At 39.9% G+C, this 27,643-nt stretch overlaps 1 protein-coding gene across 10 annotated transcripts in view; it reads right to left on the bottom strand.

Moving 5' to 3' along the window:
• Nucleotides 1-27,643, bottom strand: part of pde4cb (phosphodiesterase 4C, cAMP-specific b) — a 104,471-nt gene that overhangs the window by 39,693 nt on the left and 37,135 nt on the right. Inside the window, exon 1 of one of the 10 annotated variants that reach the window (XM_089000181.1) lies at nucleotides 23,810-25,071. The exons of 6 other annotated variants lie outside the window; for them this stretch is intronic. In XM_089000181.1, the coding sequence (XP_088856307.1) occupies nucleotides 23,810-24,033 (224 nt within the window). In that variant the 5' untranslated portion in view covers nucleotides 24,034-25,071. Of the gene's footprint in view, nucleotides 1-8,268; nucleotides 8,743-18,667; nucleotides 18,938-23,809; nucleotides 25,072-27,643 lie in introns of those variants that run through there. 3 more of the 10 variants (XM_089000183.1, XM_089000189.1, XM_089000187.1) reach the window with 3 other exon arrangements.

Raw genomic sequence — 27,643 nt, 5'->3', positions numbered from 1 at the left:
AAAAAAAATACAATAAAAAAAACTCATTCACTGCCAGACAAAAATGTGTCCCCTACTGTGCCAGGGTTTTTGTCATTTTCACTCAAATTCTGTTTACAAAGTCTCCCATAATATCATTGCTTTTGGATTCAAGACTTCGAGTCTCACTAACCCAATATGTCAGAACCCTGACCGCAATGGCAGAGAAATTTCACTTTGACCATTTATATATAATCACAATTGATATTTGTGAACGACCACAAACGTGGATTCACTCCTCCATGTAGAGAGATATTGATCAAGAACTCCTACGGCGAATGATTTGTCCATCCAGTCGCACAGAATTCAATCCAATGGCTGATCAGTATGAACAACTTTAGGAGCTGGAAAGGACAGTCACACACTGGGCCAGCAAAAAACAGAAACCTACACAAAAAAACACACACACACACACACACACACACACACACACACACACACACACACACACACACACACACACACACACACACACACATATACACACACACAGTGATTACCCACCCTGTGGTCAAGGCCCAGTTTTGGCCCGGCTATTGATCCAAAAATCGAACAGCTGACATCACACTGATACGCAAACTGGATAGGCTAGTGACGGCCACACGTACACACACACATGCACAGACACACACGCACATGAATAGATGCACACACACACACACACACACACACACACACACACACACACACACACACACACACACACACACACACACACACACACACACACACACGCACACACACACACACACACACTGATTCTACCTGAGCTACTAACAAACCATGCTGCACTTGGCTCTAATCATGTTCATATAAGACTAATTGCCGCCTTTTGCTTTACAGTGATTGAGTCCGACAGAGAGTCACGATTGTGCCACTTCTTCCTCTAATTAGCTAAAGGCAACTAAGGAGCAGCCAGTCCTCAAGCTCACAGTGGGACGGACACGGCAAAAACAAATTGAGGCTGTTTTCTTTAAGGTTTTCTCTTATCTGACATGTTTGCTTGTTTTTGTTAATAAGCATTAGAAAACTCATTCACTGCCATTCACGAATGTATTCGGGAATTCAAAATATGACGTAGAGTGCCATTCCCGAATTTGTTCAGGTTTTGTTTTTTCATGCTTGGTTGCCGATAAAGTGCTGGCCATGGCCTTTGGCAATGTTTTTCATTTTCCACAAGGGGGCAGCATTTCCCTTTTTCCATGTTCGCACTTTGTTCCAGCTTCAGCTGTTGTTAGACCTCTATATAACCCAATATGTATGTACTGTATTGCATTGGATTTTGGACAGCCACCCTCATTTCAAGCTCATATAACTCCAGACCCAAATAATTTAGGAATTAACTCGTTTTTTTCTGACGAAAGAAGAGAGTCTAAGGTTTCTAACGCTGTATTGAATGTTTATGTAGTCCTAAAACTCAATATTCTGTGCGTCCTGGAATTCAAGTGACAATGAAAAAAAACCCTGTCACTGGAGTGGACACCTTTTTGCACATGTCTGGCAGTGAATGAGTTCATTGATAACCCAGTATTGAAAAGGTGTCTTTTGGCATATATTGCAAATATGTTCTTAACAATCTATTCCATACACTGTTTGTAATTATTGTTATTACTATTCATGTTATTCCATAAGTACAACTGAAAGAAAGAGGGAAAATGCCTATTCTTGAAGTTCATAAAACTCTTTGTAATGATGTCAGTTCGCTGACGAAGCATCTTGGATAAGAAGCGAAACGTCCGACACCTTCAAAGAAGTACAGATGACGGCTGAAGAAACATTTTCATCTTTGTCATGATGCAACACAAGATGATTTACGGTATTTAAACTAACAAGCACGTTTTCTTTCATTGGTGTACCAAAGCCATTGGGTCAGTTTTTCATTGACTTTGCTCAGAAAATCATAATGGTTCACAGAGCAATGTTGCTTGGACTGTACCATTTCACCTCATTGTAACTTATTGCATCTAATTTTAATTACCAGTAGGGCCTGAAATTCTCGGACAAAATTCAGCCAAAACACAAATGTCAGTCTGTCGGCCAGGAATTCGAGTCGATCGGCCATTTGGGAATCTTCCCTTCTCGCCCCCACAACACTTGCCATTTTTGCAGTGAACACAAATTAAGCTCCTCGAGGTCCTTGTACAGTACAGTCTGATTCACAACTATTCCAATTCTACCATGCACTATAATGACAATAAAGGCTATTGTATTTAATTCCAGCTGAACTATTATTACACTATTTCTTCAACCTTTTACAACAGAGGCACCCCCTGAATTGATAATCATTTTGATTTACAGCCCAACACTATTCTCGCTGTTCTGGTCTACAAAAAGCAAAACACGGTCACACAATGACAGCTATTTCCTGACGCCAGTTGTGGCTCTATGGCTGTCACGCAAGGAACAATTAACCGCCTCACCGGTCTTTAATTTCTTCTGGCCCGATAAGTAGTTTTTTTTTTTTCCACCAAATATTTAAACATTTGGCTAATCATCATGCATTTCATAGCAGTCAACTGCACAATCTGGGCTGTTGTCAGTAGAGCAGTGAGTAACCACGGAGTTAGAGTCTGAGAAGTCAGCAGGTTCGGTCCAAATGAGTACCTTCCAAATGCCTGTACAAAAACAATGAATTGTCACTCATAATCATGTCCGACTCACTGAAATTGTGGGTGCTAGAGAAGGGCGGTTCTTCACATTACGCCGCACAAACCAGCCATAACATTGCAGTATGAAAGATACAGTATACTGACTGTAATGCCCTTGCATGTGAGAAACACCCATTTCTGCCATTTATTGAACTTGAGGTTAAACAGAAACAACATACTCATGCAGGAGGTGCTGGCAATGCTCAAGCCTCAACAGTGACACGCAGACGCCACAAACACCCCAACAGGTCTTTTTTTTTTATATAAAACTGTCATTTGTGTATTACAAATATTGGATTTTCACCAACTGGTGGTAGGTCTGCAACAAATCTCCTAAACAAGAGTTGACTGAATTGCTATATTAACCCATTCAGAGCCAGACGTGCAAAAACATGTCCACACCAGTGCCAGAGTTTTTGTCATTTTCACTCAAATTGCCAGACCTGCTCAATATTGAGTTGGAGGACTATGTAAACATTCAATGCAGCGTAAGAAAGCTTATACCAGGGGTCTAAGCTTTGCATCTGGCTCGCAGATAAAACTAAATATACATTCTCACATTTTCGCTGTTCATTTTCTGTTTGGGCTGCAGTTGGCGGAAAGCGCACTTTTGATTGAATGAAACTGACTTAGAAGGTGGCCGTTGATGTTCAAAGAGCAATTTTGATTGGATGATACTGACCTAGGTGGCCGTTCATGTTGAAACAGGTAGACGCCCCTTTTTAAATAATTCCGACAAGTTAAAAAAATGATGTGTATTGTACACTTCAAGTTCAATGAACCGAAGGATTCACCTTTGTGGGGAGAAAAGGTTCTGATTCTAATTTGCAATTAAACAATACGATCGATGAAACAGTCAAATTCAGTGGCACTTTGACAAGCCCCATGCTAACGTTAGCATCAATATACTTCTGCGAGAGACCGCAGAAAGCAAGTGTGGCAGGCTAGCTAGCAGTAACTTTGCGTCTGGACCAGGCAAGTTGATTTTCATTCCGAAAATTGCAGGACCCACAAAATATTGAGTTTTAGGACTACACAAACATTCAATGCAGATTAAGAAACATTAGATTCTCTTCTTTCATCAGGAAAAAAGAGTAAATTTCCAAGTTATATGGCTCTGGAGTTATCTGAGCTTGAAATGGTGTTGGCTATACAAAAGGCAAATGCTGCCCCTTATGGAACAGGGAACAAAACATTGACCAGAGGTCTGACCAGCCCTTAATCAGGACCCGCCACAAGAAAAACCAAAACCCCCCAAAAATCGGGAATGGCGCTCCACGTTATATTTTCAATTCCCGAATGAATTCTGGAATTGCAGTAAGAATTAAAAGCGTGTTAAAAGGGTGTCAATCAAAATGGCATAGTTTGACATAACTTTTATATTGTATCATGTGACAAGCGAGTGGCAGCTTACAATGACCTGAGATCTCATGAGTGAACTCTGCGTCATGCCTCAATGTGATGACACAGGCTGAGATCCAAAGGGCTGGCTAACCTGCTTCAGATCGGAGGGGTGGCGGAGTTAACAGCGCATTGATAGACAGGACAAGACATGCGATACCTGTGTGTGTGGCATGTGACATTTCAACACCTTCCGGATAAAACCATCAATCAAATTTAATATGCCGAGCACGTGGTCGCATTATTCACATTTGATGGTGTGCTTCCAGGCCATACATATACATATATATATATATATATATATATATATATATATATATATATATATATATATATATATATATATATATATATATATATATATATATATATATGTATCATTTCTCATGAATAAAATATCATACTTGGGTGAAAAATACATAGTTTTACAAGGGAGTGGAACAATTCAAAGTGTATAAAATAATAATAATAATAATAATAATAATAATAATAATAATAATAATAATAATAATAATACATTTCATTTAAACAGTGTCTGTGTCTCTACATGACCAAAAGAGGTTTCTTTATTTTAGGGTTTTGTTGAAAAGTAGAAAACACATTTAGCAAAGTGATGCCTGATGTGATATGTCATTTGCACTTGGTCTTTATCTTTTGCTCTAAAAAGAGTGACTGTTTTGTTGCTCACTTCATGGAAATCTTCAAAAATCTTCAAAATATGTTTATAATTGGATTACTGTTGTTTATGTTTCTTCCAAATGCATATTTACATATTTGTTTGGAACTGTTTGTACAGTCAATAAATGTTGGTGATGGAAAAAATTGAAGTTTGGAATATTGAGTAATTGCTGCTAAGAATAAAAATCAAACATAATGGAGAATAAATCTCAACCATATGACTGATTTTACATCTATTTCGGGAACATCAACTGGTCCATAATGTCCTGTTTTTTAATTTTCCAAAATAGCTATTGTGTGCTTGTGTCAATTCATCGTGTTCAAAGTTATCTCCCGTTCTCACTCACTCACACTTATTTTTCCATTTGGAAATGTCACAGCTCAAGTTGAAAGAATTTTGGCCGTTGTCCCGCCGGGACGGCCCGGTTAAATCTCTTACAGCTGACAACTAAGGAACAGCTGAGATGACCATTGGTACGAGAGTCAAGTGTACTGGGCTAAAAGACACCTAAATATTGGCACGGATCTGCATGAACTATAAAAAGATCCACGCTTGCAATGTAAAGTCAATATGAGTGATTTATTTTTTAATTAAAAGGGCACAGAGTAGCCAGCGACAGTCATGTAAGGCAATTATTGAGTGAACCCTATCGCGCACATGAGGTTTAATCAGCCGGCCCATATATGTGGTTGACTGTGATTATTTGCCGTGTCACTGGGAAGGCGTTTCACATACATACTCTTTCCATACACAAGATAAAATGACTAAAAAGATGAGTCTGAAAGGAAGTCATATGTACATGTTTTGATGAATTGAAAGGCAAGGACTGATAGTGTCTACTTCTTGCAAACTGCAATAAAAACTCACGATTGAAAAAAAAAGGTTTGACAAAATAATAATACATAGTGACATGAAACCATTTTAAACTAACCTATACTGTGAACATGACCCTGCACCACCGAAAAGCACAGATAATCTAATCCAAACAAAAACTCTATATTCACCTATTTTCTATATTCATACTTCATATATTCATACATATACTTTCATCACTTTGCTGCTGTGACATGTAAATGTCTCCACTGCGGAACTAATAAAGGCTTATCCAATCCAATATTCCGTATCACAAAGTTGTCATTTGTATACATTTATGCATCTTTATATTAAAAAGAGTAAGAAGAGACAGTGATTAAGATTATGGGGTGTAAAGAGATGTCATGAACAGAAATGGTGTCGGAAAAAAATATTGCTAAAAGCTTCTAATTGTAGTAAGCTACGGCATATAATAGTTGTAACACACAATGTGAAATGGAAGATTTTAAATTTTAGGATAATCCTATCGGATTACTCCAACTATTGGCATCCATACATTATGCATGTATTCATATTATAAGGATTAAAGGATGACTGGCTGGCTTACTGCCTCCGACTTTAGCGCACTTTCAAATGCTGCCAGGACGCTCTTATTTTTGCTATGATTTAAAACCGACTGTAGAAGCTGCTGGGCCAGAAAAATATTTGAGAAAGCTGCATGTTCATGCCACGCTTTCATTTCTTTTCCTTATTGTCAATATTCCAAAGACCTGCATGTTAGGTTAATTAAAGCTTCCACATTGTCCATTAGTGTGAATGTGACTGAATAGTTTTGTCTGCATGCGCACTGCATGGTGCTGGTGTGCCAACACCTGGCCCAAAGTCGCCTGAGGCGCCATCCGACTTTTGACTCTACACAGGATGTGTGAGAAATATCACACTGTAAAAATGAAAACGTTTGAATTTCCTAAGCAAGCAGGAAAGAAACATGAGATTTATCTAAAGAGGAAGTAAACCCAAAAGTAAAGCTAGACTAAACATGCTAGTCTGACTAAGATCACGTCAATGGAATATGAACTACGCAGCAAAATCCTACGATTAAAAAAAATCTATTTCAAGGAGATTACTGTTGATTAAAAATGACACCATAGTTGTTGAGATCTCAGGTAACAAGCAATCAAGGCTCAATTTGCGAATGTCACATGACCAAGCTCAAAAAACAAGTGAGCTGTGATTGACTGATGCTCGTGCAACTGTGATGTATTTTTCAGTTTACAGTATGTGGTAATTGGCTGCCAGCCGAAATAACAAAAAACTGTATTTTCAAGCTTGACTCATTGTCCACGAATGCAATATTCATCAGAATAACGTGTTTAGACTAGAGGAGGCATACAGAATATATTTAAAGGACAACCGACGTCACTTTTTTGTTTTTTAACTAACATCAGAAAAACGTTTTATAGCATCTAAAATACCCAAAACACGCAGGATGATATTTTTAGTCAAATGCAAAAAAACAATAAAAATGACTTACAGTGTCCAAAATCTGCAAAAAAAATTGAACTGTGAATTGGGCATTTTCAGAAAGTCCCGCCCCCAGTTCGTGACGTCATGCCAAGACGTCTTGCATTGCTGGAGAATCCAAACAATGGCTTCAGATTCGGAGAATATGCTTTTTTGTTACACACCCAGTTATGAATATGATTCAAATAGTTCTGAAGAGGAAAGCATACATGTTTGCAATCGATTAAAGAAGTCCTTCCGTGTCATTTTGAGGCATCTGGACTGCAATGTAGCGTCCCACAAAAGAGGCAGAAAAATGGCGACCAGCTCCTGTGAGGAATGAATCAGCCAATTTCCACAGGCTGATAAATTCCTTCCATGGAGCTTGGACTCCCTCTTCTGGCGGCTTTTGGGTGCAACACAAGGTTTTCAAGCCAAACAGTAAAGCAAAATACATTGATGTGATGGAAGGACGCTACAATGCGTCTTTTTTTACGGTCAGGAGGCGGTCCTTTACTGTCGTCACGTACGGACTTGTCACCAACTCAAAAACAAGACTTCGTGAATGTTCAGCACGAGTCTTAAAACGTAAAATGTAGCTATATGCGGTGGAATCTTATTAAAATACGCCAGTATAAGTCATTTGAAGCCATTTTACAAATTATGGACACAACTTGTCCGGAGACATCGGTTGTCCTTTAAGTGACATTCCCTTTAATAGAATCAACTACATTTTAGTAAAGGGTCAATCTTGCATCCCGAAATAGATGAAGACTACAAACAAACTGGACAAAGTCACTGGATTTTTTTCAATTAAGAAAATATGCAATTAGTGTTTTTAAAACGGGCTCTGAATAACATTGTTTTGTGGCTGTGATGTGGATGTGCTGTCAGGCAACACTTCATTTTAACTTTTGATACGCAAAAAGTACTGCAGTATGACTGTCAAAGAATAAAAAGGCAGACTGTAATTATTTATTGAGATGAAAACTAAGATTTCAAAGTAAAGTCATTGAGTGAAGACTTTGTCCTGTAGGGTGTCATTGACCAAACAGGTTTCGAACGTGTAGTAGTAACGAACGAACGGAGCATCAAAAGACCCTATATCTTTTGGGGATGTCCAAGTTTCACGAAGGAGTATTTTTAAAAGAGGAGAATTTCATACAAAGCGTAGCAGAAGTTGCAACGACTTCACATCTTGCCTACCGTCTTCGCTTCTGCACAATATCGATGGGCCTATTGACAGCATACGGTGAACCACAGATATTCCCATTGCACATTTTCATGTACCGATCCTGGAACGAGGGGGCCAGGAACACACAGTTAGTTGGCAAACTCATGATCTCTGTCGGTTGTCGGGGTGTCCTTCCGTCCTTTCTTCTCACGCTCCGCTAATCGTCTCCTTTCTCCTCTCCCGGACACTCGGCTACTCCTCGACTCTTGTGTGCGCTTTCCTTTCCCCTCACACCACAGCGGGTTTCCTTTGATACACAGAAAGATGGAGGAGAGCCCTCCTCTGTGTGTTTCAGATACATGCTTCCAGTCTAAAGCATGAAGAAAACCAAGGTAGTGCTGGCTTTAAAGAGCCATTGGCTCAGCTGAGCGTTTCATTTACTTTTGAAGAGCTGGACAAGAACATAAGAGCCAGAACTAGGCGGCTTGTTTCAAATCCAAAATGAGCGGAACTCACTGAGGATACACTCCTCCCTCTCTTTGCCCCTCGATGGCTCGTTCTACTTGTCTCCTCCTTCCAGGCACATGGCCAGAGTGTGCAAAAGAAAAAACCATGAACTATGTGCGTGTGTACGTCCTGAATGTGTGTGAGTGACTGACTGACTGAATGAGTGTGTGTTTGTTGCAATGAAAGAGGAGGATCTGGGGTTGGGCAATCGAACTCGTTGTTGGAGTTGCATCACGTGCATATGAGCAGTGTGTTGCAGTAAGAAAGGACAGTATTGCTTCTGCACTTATGCAGCCAAAGTTTTGCAACTGTGGAAGTTGCATCATACACTCAGGCACTTAAAAAAGACTGCTATAATGAATGAGTTGAAAATGCTTTGAGCAGCACGTGGCCAACTGGTTAGCGCGTCTGATTTACAGCTCTCGGATTCATGGTTTTTATCTCAGCTCTGGCCGTCCTGTATACAGTTTGCATACTCTGCCTGTGCCCATCCGTGTTCTCTCCGGGTAATGTGGCTTCTTGCTACATCCTCAAAACACACGTTAGTTTTACTGAAGACAAAAGTATTGATACTGAATGTAAGATTTTGTTTGTCCACATGTGTCCTGTGATTGAAGTGCCCTTAAAGTCAGTTGAGACAGGATTTTGTTCACTTGTAACCCTAACGCGGACACGCACCTGCGAAAACTGATGAATGGGTGGATCCCTGGTAAATGACTCAAGTGAAAATCATGGAGTATGTCTGTATTTGCGCAAGTAAGGTAAAGTAGCTGGACTACACAACCACACCTACTGCAACTTTAACATACTTCATACCAGGGGTCTCAAACCCAGATTATTTAAATATGTTAGCCATGTCGTGTGTCATGTGACCTGAAAGCCGTTGCGCTGGCAGCTGGAAAATTATGCCTCAGCATACTTGACCTTCCATTCACCAAGTAATAATTTTTGTTTTGTGATTGATGCGCTCAAAACGTTTGAAAACGACTTTACTTACATAAATATATCTATATATGTCTTTCTCAGCGGAGGGCCGTCAGGGCCTGCAAGGCCTTCTCTGCTGACCTAAAAAATATCAGAATCACAAACTAAGGGCAAATTATATTTTGTCCATGAATTCTTATTAAATAATTTCAAATTGTTTTTCAGCATCCTTTCATTGCTTTTCCACTGTAGTGCTGCTTCCAGATGTGATTTTTCGTATTCAAGCCTTTAACCAATCACATTTCAGCCATTATTCAGAAATCTACTTGGACGCCTTCACAACCAGTTCTGCAGACCCTGGAGCATAAAAATCAATGGCATTGAAACAGTTGCTTTAACCAATCAGAGTTCGAGTTGGCAACCCAAGGCCTGCTCAAAGGCACTGGCAACATCAGAGTTTTCTCAAATTATGATTGGCTTGTCACATGATTGGCTGGTCACTAGCCAATCCCGGTATCGCGATCGACGTATTGAGCAACCCTGGTCTAGACTGAAAATTGATTTCTTTTGAAAAATTACCGGATTAACTGATGCATCCATCAACAGTCTTTCACTCTTAACTCAAGTCAAGGTGCGCTTTTCAGCACTGGGCAGCACTGTCTTGGGTGATTTGGCAATCAACATTGCTACTCCCACCACACACTGCTTGGCTCTCCCCATATACTGTCCTGTCTTATTGCTTAGCTGTGAAAAAGGCGATTACTACATCAAGTCATCTATCATTGTTTATTTTCTATTATGGTAAGGACTTGCTAACACAATACAATCAATCTTAATTCACAGAGCTGTAATTATCAATTGTTGTCAATTTGTTAAATGAGATGAGTCAACCTCCTTGGGTGGGCCATGAGACGGGGTAGCCTGTGAGTTACTGCAAAGGGATGAATGGACTTGCTGGACCTAATATGTCATCAACTCATGGACAAATATTTGTCTTTTGAGACACAGGGCAAGGGGCTGACGCAGAAGTGTTGGCAGGCACATCGTACAGAAAATAGGTCAACAGGGGAGGGACCCGCAGAAATCTCAATCAAATGTTCAAATGTTACTGGAAACCCTTAGAACGGAAGTCACTGACATGTAAGGACCGTTGGTGCAGAACAGCTGTGAAACATGAAAGTATACTCAAATCTAGTTATAAATGTTGATAGTTATGGGGTTCAATTTCCCTATATGTGGTCACGGTTGGTTTCTTTGGGAGATTTCCCTCCTTTTTTCATACTTGGGATATCCAAACAATGACTTCCGTTTTCCGTTTTTTTTTCTTTCAGTTTTGGAAGTTGAGGATGAGCAGCAGATGCTGACTTGGAACAATTGTGAAAGACAGGAATACAAGAAATCTTATGCCGTTCTCAATCTTCTCTTTCAATATGCGACCAATGTGACTAATGTCATCACACAAATGAAATGAAATAGTGATATCTGTCAAACTTGGAAAAAAAACTATCCTTGACCACTTTGTTGGTGCAACTTTAAAAAAACAAACAGTTTAACACTAGGCATCATCAAACAAAAATCAATGCGGTTCAATGAAGAAAGCGCAATATATTGAATCTGTAGTACCAAGTATTTTTTCCCAAATGACCGAAAGAATAAACAATAAATAAAATACTCAGTGATTTCAATAGCAGTCATCAAAAGTTTTCGTGAGTGACTTATTCTGTAGCCTATGCCAGCTGACTTTAGCGGAGAATGGGGTACGGCACAGGCATATAGAGTATAGAAAAACAATCTCTCACTTACATTCACACCGAGTGACAGTTTAGACCAGGGGTGGGCAAACTTTTTGACTCGCGGGCCGCATTGGGATCAACAGGGATCAACACGAAGTTTTCAGACCAAACAAAGTACCCAAAATGCATTGTATGTCGCTTTCTCGGTCAGGGGCGGTCCAAACGTGACGTCACATGGGGATCGTCATCACCTCGAAAACAAGACTTCATGAATATTCAGCGCAAGTCTTAAAACGTGAACTATAGCTATATGCTGTGGAATCTTTGTAAAATACGCTCAGTCGAAGTCATTTGAAGTGATTTTATAAATTATGGACATAACTTGTTCAGAGTATTTCCGGCCCAAACACTCCCTCCAAATGCTCCTGGCTCGGCCCCTCTGTCAAATTTTAGAACCCAATGCGGCCCGCGAGTCAAAAAGTTTGCCCACCCCTGCTGTAAAGTGTACGTGAGACTTATGAAAGGGGCTTAGTGGCTCGTAGGAAGCAATGCAAACGTTGCATTGTGCACCACAATGTCAAGCCATGCACATTTACCGTAAATTAAGCAAGGTAGCATTTGTAGTAGGTGCATTCTTGATTTTAGAAAAAAACTTTATACTTTGTTACAATGTTTTTTAATGTGATTAGTTGTCTCATTGTGCTTCAAGTTGTGAAAAATGGGGCAGGCAACTTTTTTTTTTAGACACTGTTTGTACTATAATTTGGGCAAGTTCGGCGGGCCGGATTAAAAAGCCTAACGGGCCGTATGTGGCCCGCGGGCCGTAGTTTGCCCATGCCTGGTTTAGACCTTTCAATTTAGCAAACATGCAAACATGCAAATTCCACACAGGAAAACTGGAGTCAATATTCAAATTCTGAAACTCAGTATTGTGTGGAAGACATGCTAAACACAAGCTGGCCATGTTCCCTGCCAAAATAAAATTGTACTATATAATATTTACTGTAGTTCAACAACAGATTACACAAGAAAGCCCCGAAAACAGATGCTGGGATGGCTGTGAGATGAGAATGAGGTGTTTGTGAGGCCACCATGTACCATATCCAGCTGCCAAATGGCTGCTGCAGCCCAGCTGGCTGATGGCTGCTGTGACCATATTAACTCTGCTAATGAAAATAAGCTGTGACGGCCAAGTATGATGTACGTGCATGTGTATGTTTTCTATAGGTTTCAGCGCCTACTTCATCAAATTCCACACTTACCAGTAAAAATGTTAGTTTTCAGAAATCCTGTATTTTCGCAAAAGTCTAAACCTTTGACAGCCTCCACTTTTCCCAATATAAATATAATTAAAATGTGTTCCCTGAAAACAGACTTAACCCTCAAAAGTGCAGTGATTTTATTTGAAGAACAAAAGATCATTTCCATATTATACCACACGATAGTCATCGTCTGAGTATGTAAAATTTTACTAGTATTTTATGCTTTGTGATAACAAAAAAAACACACATCAGTGTTCATAAAACGAGACGGAATAATTTATAATGAATAGCTATTAATCAAAAAGTCATTTAACTTTATGGTACATATGCTGTTATTCAACACAGCGGTATGATGACAACACCAGCTGCCGAAGAACTCATGGCTTCATGATATCATCAATGATAATGCACAGAAAGATGAGTAGCAGTTTGAATTCAAGTCATTACCATTAATTTTGTTGTATTATTCTCCTTTGCGTATTTTTTTTTGCATTTTTGAACAAGCATCTAAATATAATGTAACTACATTTATAGGGCAGTGTTGTTCAAGGTGGCATGAGGTGAAAGTGACCGTTCAGATGTCACCGTTCAGATGCCACCGTGTAGAGAAATGGAGTTATTGCATATGGCATTGGACCATTCTAGAGTGGGACCTTGGTTTACGAACTTAATTGGTTCCCAGACAGTGTGTAAGGCGAAAAGTGTGTATCCCAAAAAATAATTTCCCATAGGAAACCATTAAAATGACAATAATCCGTTCCCAGGTCCCTATAAAACAATTTTCTACTTTCTAATTTTCTAAGCCTTAAAACTACACAAAATACACCTTGTTTTATGTATAATAAATGTGCTATAGTATTATGATTAAAGAAATAAACTGTACTGTATAATAAAGTCATTTTATTTACCTTTGTGATGGTTGTTAATGGCTTGATGGAATGGAGTGTTCGGTTTCCTCATCATTAAACACTTGATGAGGAACATAGGCTTCTTTCACCATCTTGAGGAATGATCCTGTCGGTCCTTTCTCTGTGATAATTGTATCTAGTTCTTCATCAATTGTGATCTGTTTAGCTGGGTTGATAGCTTTTTGCATCAAGTGTACAGATGACTTGTGCGGGTTACTTGTGGAGCCTGATTGATGGGATATTTAACCTTCCAGTCTACACTCTGCTTTTAAACAATCAAAGTTGAAATGGGTCCAAATTTCACTGTTTTCTATCCATTTTTTTTGTTTCAAGCTCTGTCCTCTCCCTTTCGTGTGTGTGTTTTGTCACTGTCTTTCTGTCTGCCTGTCTCTTTAATTTTTAACCCCCGCCCCCACTGCTGGGTTCTTGACCAATCACGTGGCTTTAACCGAAGACGCCATTTTGTTTTTGGGAGAACGGCCTCACTCTCTCTCTGTCTGTAACCCGATCCTACACTGCTGCGTTCTTGAACAATCACGTGGCTTTAACCGAAGAGTGGGGGCGGGGAATAGAGGACAAAACAAGTCCGCTGCCATTTCCTTGTTTGGAGAATGGGCTCATTCATGAACGACACATCACTCATTGTGGCAGCTCCGTGTGTATCCCGAAAAATAGTTTGTATGCCAAGGTACAATTTTCATAAATGTAACGTTCGTAAAACGAAAAGTTCCAAGGTCCCACTGTACTTGTAAATCCAGACCAAACGTCATGATATGCAACACAGTAGCAGAGTTAAAATCCCCATCATGCCATTCTTCCAAATATAATTATCTTTCTTTCATGGAGTTATCAACAATGTTTATTACTATGGCTGTAGTTGACGGTGTTATAGAACTACACAACATATAATGATTGCTCTCTCTAAAACAGAACTAGGGAACTCTGATTCCTCGAGAGCCATATTCTGGCTGTTCCAACACTGTCGATTAAAATGATCAGCTCATTGGCAAGCCCACAAGAAGCTTAAAACAATCATGATCGATTGAATCCGGTATTCTGGAGTAAGGAGAACTCTAAAGTCAGCAAGACATGGCTCTCTAATAAATGTGAAGCTTGGATTAGATACAAGAGAGTCAGAATTACAGCGATACAGTGCAGTTCCAGAAAAACTGCAAACGACAACTGCAGTTGTTCTGGAACTGCACTGTAATTCTGATTATCTCTTCTATCTAATCCAAGTTTCACATTTATTAGAGAGCCATGTCCTGCTGATAAGTAGAAAAGCAAAATACAGGAGCTACTGGAAAGGCAGCCCATTCTCGCAGCTGACAGGTATCGATTAACCAAACGGAATGCGGCTTTGGTGGTCGGTGAGGCAAAAACTCGGGCATGGGAGGAGTTTGGTGAGGCCATGGATGCTGCTGTTTTACCTCCGGGTAGAGTGAACGCTGGCGCGAATGGCTGCCGCTGCTCACCCGCAGAAAAAAAACGTTCTTATCCCGTGACTGTAAAGTGTCCTTGAGAGTTTTGAAAGGCGCCTAGAAATTAAATGTATTATTATCATTATAATTAAAAAGACAGATTTGTGACACTAGTATTGATTTGAAAGTGTCAATCAAGATTCATCACTACTATCTAGGAGGCAGAATATTTGATACAGCCCATGCATTGCATATTTTTTTTGTGCAGGTGGTCATAATAATGTGGCTGGCCAATGTATTTTAAGTACAGTATATGCAATTTCGTTAGCAAGATAAGACACATTGATAAAGAAAAAGGAAGCCACTGAAATATAACGTGCATATAAGTGTACACATATCGTAATAATACGAATAATTCATTTTCACCCAAAAAAAGGATTTCAACAGGAGCACTGATAATTCCACAGAAGACAATATTATTATTTTTGCTTCGGGGGAAATGTGGCTGTTATTGGGTTAGGCATCACAGTACTCGAGTATCAATTCGAATTCAATATTTAATACGACTCGACAACAACCGAGAAATCAACTGTTGCCTTGTTAAAATTGGTCGACTTGTACAACAGACTGCGACAACCTCGATACTGAGCATGTTAATAACGGCTACTTAACGGCAGATGTCGCTCTAAGCAAAGACAATTGTGAGTGAAATTTATGACACGACCTACCAAATGAAACTCCTTTCGATGACAGGACGGGAGACAAACTGTAGTCGAACCTGAACTTTCACCTAATGAGCGACACTCATTGAACCTTGTCCTCTATTCGACAGAGTTGCCTGCATTCGTTAAACACACAGACAAAAAAAAAACATATTTGGCATTGTGTAGGAACCATTTCCGACACAATTAAGACGGACTTGGGGATTGTGACAGAGACCCGGTGTGTGCTTGAGAGCGTGGAAAACAAGAAACACATGTCACATTCACGTGTAATGAGCAGCCAGGCCGGTGGTGCTGAGGAACTATTCCAAGCATGGAAGGTTTATTTTGGGGGCCTGTTGTATTATTGTTTCCCCCCTTTACCACTCCTACACTGTGCAGCGCTGGCTACAGCTGCTGGGTCAAAGCATCTTAGAGTGCACTGGATGAAATATTGAAGACAGGGTCAGGTTCACTTTCCCAAGATTATAAGAAGATTTAAATTTAAATTGTTTGGGCTTCATAAGCCATACTTGTCAACTTTGGCTAATATATGCCCTTATAAATTATTACAATGCTGGTATTAAAGTTGTAGTACACCATATATGATTTGAGATGATTAAAAAAACACACTAACACCAGCGGAAATGCAGACAGCTACATTAACGGGCATGTGCACGTTATGCTTCAATCCTATCATACGCAGCTATAAAACAAATTATACGATTGAGGATTACTTTGCTGGTTTTCCGTGACAATAGGAGACAGACAAGTCGCCAGTCAATCATCGGGCACAGGTAGACAATCATTCATACTCACGCTTAAAGACACATTTGAGTCTTCAGTGCTATTGGCATTCTCATGCTTGGAATGGGGAACAAAATCTGAGGACTCAAAGAAAAAAAATGTGGGCGTGGGAAGAACCTCCAAATTCCACCGACAAACATCAGATTCAAACCCAGGACGTCAGAACTGTGATGTGGATGTTCTACCACCTCTGCATTCATGGGTTCAATAAGGAGTCTACAAAAATACACTTCCTCAATTTTATTTCGACAATGCTTGTATAGTATTGAATGTGGCACATACTGAAACTTGGATGTGGATGTCAAATTGGCATGCTTCGATATGAAATGGCAATTAAAATGCCATTGTGTCCAATTCATGTAATCATAGCAGCCCATTGCTTGTAGGATATGTTTGGACTCAAGTTTGGACGTTTGCAACAGCTGACCCAGCGGTCGAGCAGAAAGCCTAATAATCCGACCCTGGCTGGGAATAGAAACCGGCATGCACACGCAATACAGACTTCAACGCATGTAAACATGGAGGCTTTGGAGACATAAACAATGGTACACGTGTTACAAGAGCTTATATGGACGGCAACCATTCATCACTATTCTCCATACTGGCGTCTAATAAAACATACGTGACAGACTGACTGGCCACATTCCGGGTACAACTTTAAACATATGCATACACTACCTTCGAGGAAAATGCTTTGTCGACAAATCCAACAGCCTTGCAATGTAAACTGTATTTAGTATTCATTCATCTTTAAGATGTTTGCATGTAAACATTTCCACCACTAAAGCAATGTAATTCATTCTGGCGGTAACATAGTATACTTGTAGCACCACACTTGTCAAAAGACAGCAAAACAGGAACACTTACTGAAACATGCTCAAACATAAAAGAGTGATGACACAACTTAATACACCTCAGAAACTAGTGCGTCTCACACGCCATATTAAACGGTTGCCATCCAATCGCAGGGCACACACAGAGACGAACGACCATCAATGCTCAAACTCACACCGAGGGACAATTGAGAGTGTTCAGTTTGCCATGCATGTTTTTGGAATGTGGGAGGAAACCGGAGGACCCGGAGAAAACCCACGCAAGTTCGGGGAGAACATGCAAACGTCACCCAAGTAGGCCGGAGCTGGAATCGAACCCGGTACCTCTGCACTGTGAAGTCACTGCACCAAGCATTCGACTTGAAGGCCAGTGCCAGGGATTTTGTCATTGTCACTCAAATTCCAGGACCCACAGAATATTGAGTTTTAGGACTATATAAACATTTGATACCGTGTTAGAAACATTCGACTCTCTTCTTTCATCAGAAAAAAAGAGTTAATTCCTAAATTATATGGGTCTGAATTATATGAGCTTGAAATAAGGGCGGCTGTCCAAAATACAATGCAATACAAACATATTGGTTTATATTGCGCTTTAACAACATCTGAAGCTGGAACAAAGCACTAACAATGAAAATAGAGATGCTGCCACTTTGTGGAAAAGAATAAATATTCCCAGAGGCCATGGCTAGTGCTTTATCGGTATCCAAGCAGGAAAAAACAAAATCCAAACAAATTAGAGAATGGCGCTCTACGTCATATTTTCCATTTTTGTGAATGGCAGTAAATGAGTTAAACAATACTGATATTTTTAACTTTATTTTCAAAACACAATATATAATCTAGAAATCTGAGAGCATGATGAAAGTCCCAGAGACAAACATTTGCCGCACCCGTCAATTAGAATACTTCAGTTTGACGACACACCACTTACACCTTCCTTCTTTAGGAATGCAAATTATGTTCACGTTAACTCCTATGTGGAAATTTCAACAACACTCTGAAAGTCATTGCATTGAAAATATTGAGATGTGTCGTCCCCTTTTTGACCCATGTTGGGTTATTTTTAACCCAACTATTTTTAAAATGAAGAGCCAATCAGTGAATGTTGAATCAAATCTTACACACTTTAAAAAAAGGTGCTGAAATGTGGATTTCCATGTGCCAGTGTTTCATGTCAGACAAGACCTCATCCACTGGCCACCGGATGCACGACTGTCAGTTTTGCTAAAATAGCTACCAAACATCGTTGCTCTTCTGGTTTACGATCAATTAGTGAACCATCCCACAAAACAAACACTCACTTTGAATAAGCCAACAAAACTCAAAACCTACCCCAAGCACGAATGCCGTCGACCGTGTCCAAAACCTGCTGGCGCCCCTTTCCTTGCCAATCTAGAGTCTTTGTTCATTGTCCCACTCAACCCTGAAATCACACTCTTGGCCGCAATGACAGTACAACGTACATCCGAAGCAAGCCTCTCGTGAAAATTCTTTCACTCGTGTTGTTATTGTCATTGATGAACCAGGGGATGGGTGTGGACTGACTCCATGACTTTTTTCCCCTCCTTCCAAACAGGTGAGAGAGAATAACAAAAGTCATGCAAGTAGATGCAGGCTCTGATTAATCCTCTGGGCCTCAGCGAGCAAGAAAAAAAATTCATCAGAATGTTTTACAGATGATCCGGTGAGACAAGCCAAGACAAGCCGGGCTGAAGTGCGAATGTGTATTTATCGTTGCAAAAGGAAGTCACAAAGTATTTAGGAGCAGTGAAGGATTGTTTCCACCTTCACTCAATGCGTGAGTTCGTGTTTAGCAGGAATCGCCAGTGAAAGTATTTTGTGGTAAGAAAATAAGGGGGTGGGGGGAAGCAGAGCAACAAAAAAAAGTGTTGTCATGCAATTGCTCTCTAAGTCTCTGGTGAAAAACAAAGGGCTCAATTGTTGCTCTAAAAAGATAAGTAATGTCCAGGAAGGTTCACCTCTTCGTCCAACAATGTGCTTGGACAGTCCCCCCCAGCTTGCTGCTGCCGACTGCCCATGGGGGCAGTCGGTACATTCTAGTCTATACATTTACAGGGTATCCAGTACCATGACGAACACGCCAGCCCTCAATGACTCAGCATCAAGTTACAGGGGATTATCTTTTAAAACGCACTTTGCAATGACGAACCTGCTAAAACGCTGACCGAGAGACTATGAGAGTGGCGAACATTTGCAGATTTAAAACACGCCGGCATTTTGACAGGAACGCAGTAAGTCTCAGGGTGTTCCACCTTGTCACATAGAGATTCGACTCAACTGCACATCCGGAGGATGTTTTTTTTATATCAGGGAAACAAGAAGCAGAGAGCCGGCTCAGCCCAGTTCTTGTTGAGACATGCAAATCCAAACACTGAAATGATACTTCAAGTACTGATCAATACCGTTGTGTGGGAAAAAATGACAAGTGTAAGGATAAATAACAAACACTGTTTGATAAAATTAATAAACAAGATATATTTACGCCAAATATTGATGTGTGACAGTGAATAGTATGGATCACAAATTGAATTAGGGAATACATCATTTTGAGATTACGGGTTTTCTTGTTGTTGAAATATTTTACAATTTATCAACAGTATTCAGTTCTATAAAATTTTAAGAGTTTAATATTGCAATTTAAGATATTAATTCTAAAATTTTAAATCAACATAATCATCTTGGGTTTCATTTATCAATTAAACCGTATGCCCTCAACGTCACTTTTTTGTTCTTTAACTGACATCAGAAAAACGTTTTATAGCATCTAAAATACCCAAAACACGCAGTATGATATTTTTATTCAAATGCAAAACACCAATCAAAATGAAGTGTCCAAAATCTGCAAAAAATTGAGCTGCGAATTGGGCATTTTCAGAAAGTCCCGCCCCCAGTTCGTGACGTCACGCCAAGATGTCTTGCATTGCTGGAGAATAAAAAAAATGGCTTCAGATTCAGATAATATGCTTTCTTGTTACACATCCAGTTATGAATATGATTCAAATAGTTCTGAAGAGGAAAGCATAGATGTTTGCAAGATGCTTTTGGATGTAACATCAAGGTTTTCAGATAAACAGTACAGCAAAATACATTGACGTGATGAAGGACTGCTACAATGTGTCTTTTTGTCGGTCAGGGGGGGGGGGGGGGGGCTTCATGACGTAACGTGAGAACTCGTCACCAACTCAAAAACAAGACTTCCTGAATGTTCAGCGCGAGTCTTAAAACGTAAAATATAGCTAGATGCGATGGAATCTTTGTAAAATACACTCAGTAGAAGTCATTTGAAGGCATTTTACAAATTATAGACACAACTTGTCCGGAGACGTCGGTTGTCCTTTAAAGGAGTGCACGCTCAGAGAATACATTTGAATGCGCCCTCGAGCTCGTCATGCCCAAAATCCCTTCATCATGGGTATGCTCAATATATGCACTGAGTGTGATGCTTCACCAAGATTAATAAGAAACTCAGAACATTGTTTTAAAGTGCTATTTTGAAAGAAAAAAACTACAAACAAATACAAAAGGGAAAAAAACCCAAAGCCAGTGAAGGGAGAACTAGGAAAGTAAATAGCTGTGCACATAAATTAAAGCAAGTGGATAACGTTTTGCAAAGAAACGTCAGCTATTAACTACGTTAAAGGACAACCGACGTCTCCGGACAAGTTGCGTCCATAATTTGTAAAATGGCTTCAAATGACTTCTACTGAGCGTATTTTAATAAGATTCCACCGCATATAGCTATATTTTACGTTTTAAGACTCGCTCTGAATATTCAGGAAGTCTTGTTTTTGAGTTGGTGACGAATCCGTACGTGACGTCATGAAAGGACCGCCCCCTGACCGCAAAAAAGAGCATTGTAGCGTCCTTCCATCACATCAATGTATTTTGCTGTACATGTTTGGTCTGAGAACCGTGTTGCACCCGAAAGCCGCCAGAAGAGGGAGTCCAAGCTCCATGCAAGGAATTTTTCAGCCTGTCGAAGCGGTGGTGGCCACTGGAGGTCGCCATTTTGTGCCTCTGTTCTACTGATCCATTGTTGACCCAATGTTGCCTCAAAATGCAATTGCAAACATGTATGCTTTCCTCTTCAGAACTATTTGAATCATATTCAAAACTGGATGTGTAACAAGAAAGCATATTCTTCGAATCTGAAGCCATTGTTTGGATTCTCCAGCAATGCAAGATGTCTTGGCGTGACGTCACGAACTGGGGGCGGGACTTTCTAAAAATGCCATATTCGCGGCTCAATTTTTTGCAGATTTTGGACACTCTGCGTCATTTTTATTGGTATTTTGCATTTGACTAAAAATATCATACTGCGTGTTTTGGGTATTTTAGATGCTATCAAACGTTTTTCTGATGTCAGTTAAAAAACAAAAAAGTGACGTCGGTTGTCCTTTAAAGTTTTTCTTTTTATCTTAAAATGGCTGACCCTAACAAGAATCCTGCACTGCAGGGAGCCAAAAGGTGCAATCTTGGGTAGATCAGTGCAACTTGTGAATTGTTGTGCAAACCAAAAATGAGTGGCGATGCAAATTTTTAGTATTGTCGCAAAATTTCCTTTATTATTACATCCTGACTACAAAGACACGCATCACATCTTATTTCACATTTCACATGCAATGACTGAGATGACGCCCCAAGCAGACAGCATTAAAACTACATAAATGAAATGAATTGACAAAACTGGCCACGCGAGAATATCCAAATCAAAAAGGCTCTTACACAGAGGAATGAAAAAATAAATAAATAATTGCCAGTCTATTTTCCATCACGTTATCTAGAGTATTTGTTGACAATGGAAAACCACAAGATAACAGCCGCCAAGAGCTTGCAGAACATTAAGACAGAACTATTCGACCTTAGAAAAACAGATTGTGTGGGAAAAAATATAGCTGTTAGCGGGTTCTGTCAAGAATCAATGCAATTAAGTCATATATCTTCTGCAAATGATTGAAATAAAATCTTGTCAAAAAGTTGCTTGTAAATCTGTATACAGTTGTATTTATAGAAAATTTTGAACAGTGACAGGGGAATACTTTCCCCTCCCACCATTTCAGCAGATCAGTCTGCAAAACAATGTCTGCAAAAAACGTCATCGTCAACATTACAGGTGTCAAAGTCAAGGCCCGGGGGCCAAATCTGATCCGCCACATCAATTTATTCGGCCCGCGAAAGCCAATCAGCGAATCAAAATTTCAAATGGTCGTATGAAAACCACAATGACAGTCATTATTCTTGACTTCGGACTTGAAAACAAGTTTTTCATCAATTTGTTGTGCTCTCTGTATGTAATATGTGGAGGAGATGAAACTTTTTAAGTCACTCGCTGCGATTCCCGAATGTATTCGGGTTTGGTTTTTTCTTGCAGTGTGCCGATAAAGCGCTGGTCTGGCAATGTTTTTCATTTCCACGAGGGGGCAGCATATGCCTTTTGTCCATGTTAGTGCATTTTTACAGCTTTAGCTGTTGTTAAAACGATATACTGTATAAGTCAATATGTATGTATTGTATTGTATTATGTACAGCTGCCCCAATTTCAAGCTCAGATAACTCCAGACCCAAACTAACTTGGGAATTAACTCTTTTTTTCTGATGAAAGAAGAGAGTCTAAGGATTCTAACGCTGATGTTTATGTAGTCTTAAAACTCAATATTCTGCAGGTCCTGCAGTTTGAGTGAAAATGACAAAAACCCTGACACTGGAGTCGACACATTTTTGTACATTGTCTGGCAGTGAATGGGCGAATGGTTTCCCCAAATTCATAACGGCCCTCGAGAGGAAACTGAAACTACAATGTGGCCCGCGACAACAAACGAGTCAAGATGATGGTTTACAAGTCAGGGATTTTTTTTAAATGACAGGAATTTTTCTTCAGCTCCAACCCCTACTGAAAGGTCTAACCAAATACATACATCAACAGTTCGTCATTTTATCAAGAACAGCACATTGTAGTGAGAGAAAAGTTAATATGATTGTTTTTCTTTTTACTGCACTAAAAACCACTTAGGCCAGGCACATCACACTAATTTAAAAATACATTTAAAATGGTTTTCTACAATACTTTCTAGAGGTGCAAGAAATCACCGACCCACTATTTTGATCAGACACAGTAGTTGTACGGATAGAAAACAATTGTCATGTTATGATTTATTATATCCAAACTTTGTGAGCAATCAAGATCAATCAAGCTCTTAAAATACTGGAACTTCTTTTGTACCAAATGACGTGACCTCCTCAATCTACAAAACACCAAGGTCCACAGAGATTTCACTTCCAAAAGCACAATACAATGCAATAATCCTCCTACAACACTTCCTATACAAACAATAAGTCTTTTTTGTGCAAAGCACAAACATTTGGACTATTTTATTTTGGATATTTGATACTGTAGGACAGTTGGCTGGCAAGATGAAAAAAAAAGTTGATCCGATTTTTATTTGATGACAATACCTGGGAGTATACGCCAATGTAAAGCGTCTTTGCAAGGCAATGCTGCGGTTCACCAGAAGCTTGCGGAAAAGAAGTGGAGAGTGGCGCGGAGAGTCACAGGGTGACATCCTTGGCGATCCGCAAGGCGAGGCCGATGCTGAATATGGCTTCAGTTTTCCGGACTGCGTGCTGCTGAGTGACAAAGAGCCCGTCTCTTCGGAACTACCCCGGAGGCCCTCGCTCATCTTGGCGGCGATTGCAATCGCTCACATTGAGCTCGTGTACAACTTTTCTCTTGTTAAAATACGGATTGGCAATAATGCAACTCTTGTTGAACTAATAATGACTCGCATCATGCTCGCACCCTGCATTATGGGACACAGAGAAGGAAGGAAGGAGGGGGAGGAGGAGTAGAGAAGAGACGAATCCCTCCTCAAGCTGCTATCTCTGTTAACAAGGCACAGAGCCCTGCCTAAATATAGACAAGCCTCAATTTTAGAGACTCACACCACAGGTACCCCTTCCTGCAGAAGTAAACTAAGAACCGCTGGTTCCCATCTGTTTCTTTCTTCAACGCATCGGGGTCACCAATGTTAACCAGTGACTACAACTATGGCTGTCGACAGATACCAACCAGCTGGAGCTGTTTTGTGTCAACAGACAGCAGTCAAGATAGACATTTTCAATGTGACGGTCAGTGGGCACCACTGTCTAAAAACACAGGCAGCTGTGAATATAAGATAACAGGCAGCCTGATATTGTCATCTCAACTTCTACTTTGGTCTCACGGGAAAACAGTTTTCTCGGCTGGTTTTGGGGTGATGGAAAATTAGATCAACATGAGTTCATCTTTGACCCACATCACATCACTTGGTGCTGAATGTCAGCCAAGATTAACTGAAATGTTAATACTGTTTAGATAAAACCCTAAAAATAAAAGCCAACAGAACAACCACACGCAGAATGGACCACAAAGTGCACTACTATATGTATTTTTTTAAAAAGCAGCTGGTGAAAATGATCCATGCTTTCATAATAACATTATATTGATTAAGAAAAATAAGACACTTTGTAATTGAAACAAGAAGATGGAATTTCAACGCTGATCACATAAAATCCATCTTTTTGGATGTACCGAATACCATACATTTGTTCCCTTAGACAAGATGAAATTCAATTCAAGCAAGTCAAATGTTGTAAATGGCTTGTGTATATTTACTTACAACATGAAGCAGTCAGTGCATGAGTTTAAGAGCAACACAACACATGACAAGTACACACAAACATATATGAAACACACACACACACACACGCACGCACGCACGCACGCACGCACGCACGCACGCACACACACACACACACACACACACACACACACACAGAAAACATGCTGATACAAGAACATTGGAGCCACTCATTTTTGAGAGGGTCCAAACACACACAAAAAAAGGTTTCTCGAAAAGGAAACAAACATTTACAAAGAACATTTTGAGCAAGAAAACCCAAGCACTGAAATCCATTACTGCGACTAATGCAAGGATTGGAACTATATATTGGGGGGGGGGGGCAGTGACGTGCAGTCAGTGGAGGCAGTGCCTCACTTGTCATCATGGAAAGCTGTCATGGAAATATCAAATGAAAAAATAAATTAAACAGTTAGATGTATTTATTGATTTGTACTTTGTACTTCTTGTCCATTTAACTTCACCGTTTTAGGATTTTTTTCAAAATCGCTGAATTTTCACATTTACCGTTCTTTTTTTTTTTTTTAACGACTCATGCAATGCATGCATTTTTTTTTTTTTATTAATTCAAATGGCATGCAAACATACAAAGCAACAGAACCAAACAAACAGACAAACACACTGCAAACAAAACACAACAGAAGTAAACAAAACCATTGGTTTTGAATAGCTTGTGGAGCTTCTAAAAGTACATCTGAGGTGTGTCTCAGCAAATCTTTCTGCATACTTGATATTTTCCAAATAGTTGGCAACATACATTAGGTGACATAATCGCGTATGAGACAGTACCTGATCGCACAGGAAATAGAAGTTCCTGACAGATAATCATTTTACAAGAAGAAAGAAGAGGAGAGAAGAACAAAATAGAAGAGAGAGAGAGCGGGGGAAGGGGGGTGCCAGGGGTTTTAACATTCCATCGAGTCTGCACAACATAGTGAAATTGACAAAAAAAAGAGAGGGGGGGGGACACCAGATGATTTCGGCAAGCACACATCATCCTATGCCATATTTCATCAACAAATCATGTGTTTTGATAGCATTTGGGTCGGCAGATGGTTGAATTGTTTTCTGATATAGTTTCATTTCATTTTGAAATATTACAAATAGGGGTTTCCTCCCACAAAATTTAGATTTATGAATATGATGTTTGGCAAGAAAAACTAATAAATTAATAATAAAATATTTATCGTTGGTCTTGTTGTAATATCCAAAAAGCATGTCTTTGTAATGAAATATGAACAGAGAAGTGACTTTACATTGAACGTATTTGACAAAGTGTTTCCAGAAGCGAGTAGTTTCGGGACAAGCCCAGAAGAGGTGAGTTGCAGTTTCAGGCTCAGCTTCACAAAATGTACATGATATATCCTGTAAGGACCGTATCTTATGTTTAACAGGATAGCAACGGTGCAAAAGTTTGTATGTTATTTCTCTTTGTTTGTTTGTGATGAAAAATTTATATGGGAGGGTCCAAACCTTTTCCCATGGGATATTTGGGACATACGTTCTCCAGTGATGAACAACGTAGGGAACCGTCACAAAAGATTTTTGAAACAAATGTCGAATTGCACGGTTCCGATTTCGAGCAATTGATGAGAAACAGAGTTTCCCCAGGGCAGTTTCAGTCACTGGAATTGGCGGTGGTCTGTCGGGAGTAGCGGAGTGACCCTTGAACAGGCTTATGATACCACTTGGGATGGCATCCATAACGATGGCAAAGTCCTTAGGGGTCACAGGGATTTGATGCGTATTGAGAAACTCAGCATAGTTCATTAAAACATTGTTTGTGTTAAAAAGTTGCTTTACATAAATGATACCCCAGTCAATCCATCTCGACAAAATCAGTGATTTGTTTTTTACATTTACCGTTCTAATACTAAGTAGAGAAGAGCGGTGACGTCATTGATGACATCAGTGCCTCACCAGCCATGAACCTCACCGCACGTCACTGGGGGGGGGGGGGGGTGAAAGTATTGGAGAAAGTATTTACAGGTAATGGCATGAGCATAATGGAAGAATCTAGGATAAATACAGTGCCTTTGTCAACAAATATGCCTTTTTTTCCCTCCTGCGCCAAAGACTGGGCTTTCGCTTGAAATTATGACATACACAGGGGCCGTCGAATTTGGTGTGACACGGGCTCATTCGAATGTGGCATTGAAAAAGATGCGTCAAACAAGGTACGGGCATGCATGTGATTTGCCGGCAAAAACGGTCAAGTAGTATTGGCCAACTGAGTTCACTCTCAAAATGGGAGGGAAAAGCATGCACGAGAAGTTATTTATAGTTTACAAGGGAAGGCTCGTCCATGATGTGAAATATGGAGATGCAAACCCTGCTGTGGACTATAGACGAGGTAGTAAACTGAAAATTCACCTTAAATGTGGAAAAGCACCATGCCAGTGAAACCCCAAACACATATAAATAAACAAAGGGGCACAAGATGGATGTATCTGAAATCAGCAATCCTGACCAAGCAGAGCGATAACTCTTGAGTGGTCGTCCGTTTCTAAATTTAACATGGTGGGAGCTGCATGTTAAATTGTCTGTAAAAAAACAAGGGTTTCATGTTTGAGGGATAAAATCTGATCACATCCCTTTTTTTTAGGGGGAA

This window comes from Hippocampus bargibanti, linkage group LG07 (assembly GCF_051943395.1).
Source record: "Hippocampus bargibanti isolate YZ-2025 linkage group LG07, ASM5194339v1, whole genome shotgun sequence".
Classification (NCBI taxonomy): Eukaryota; Metazoa; Chordata; class Actinopteri; order Syngnathiformes; family Syngnathidae; genus Hippocampus; species Hippocampus bargibanti.
Note: the sequence above shows the minus strand (reverse complement) of the source record. Positions and strands in the feature narration are given on the sequence as shown.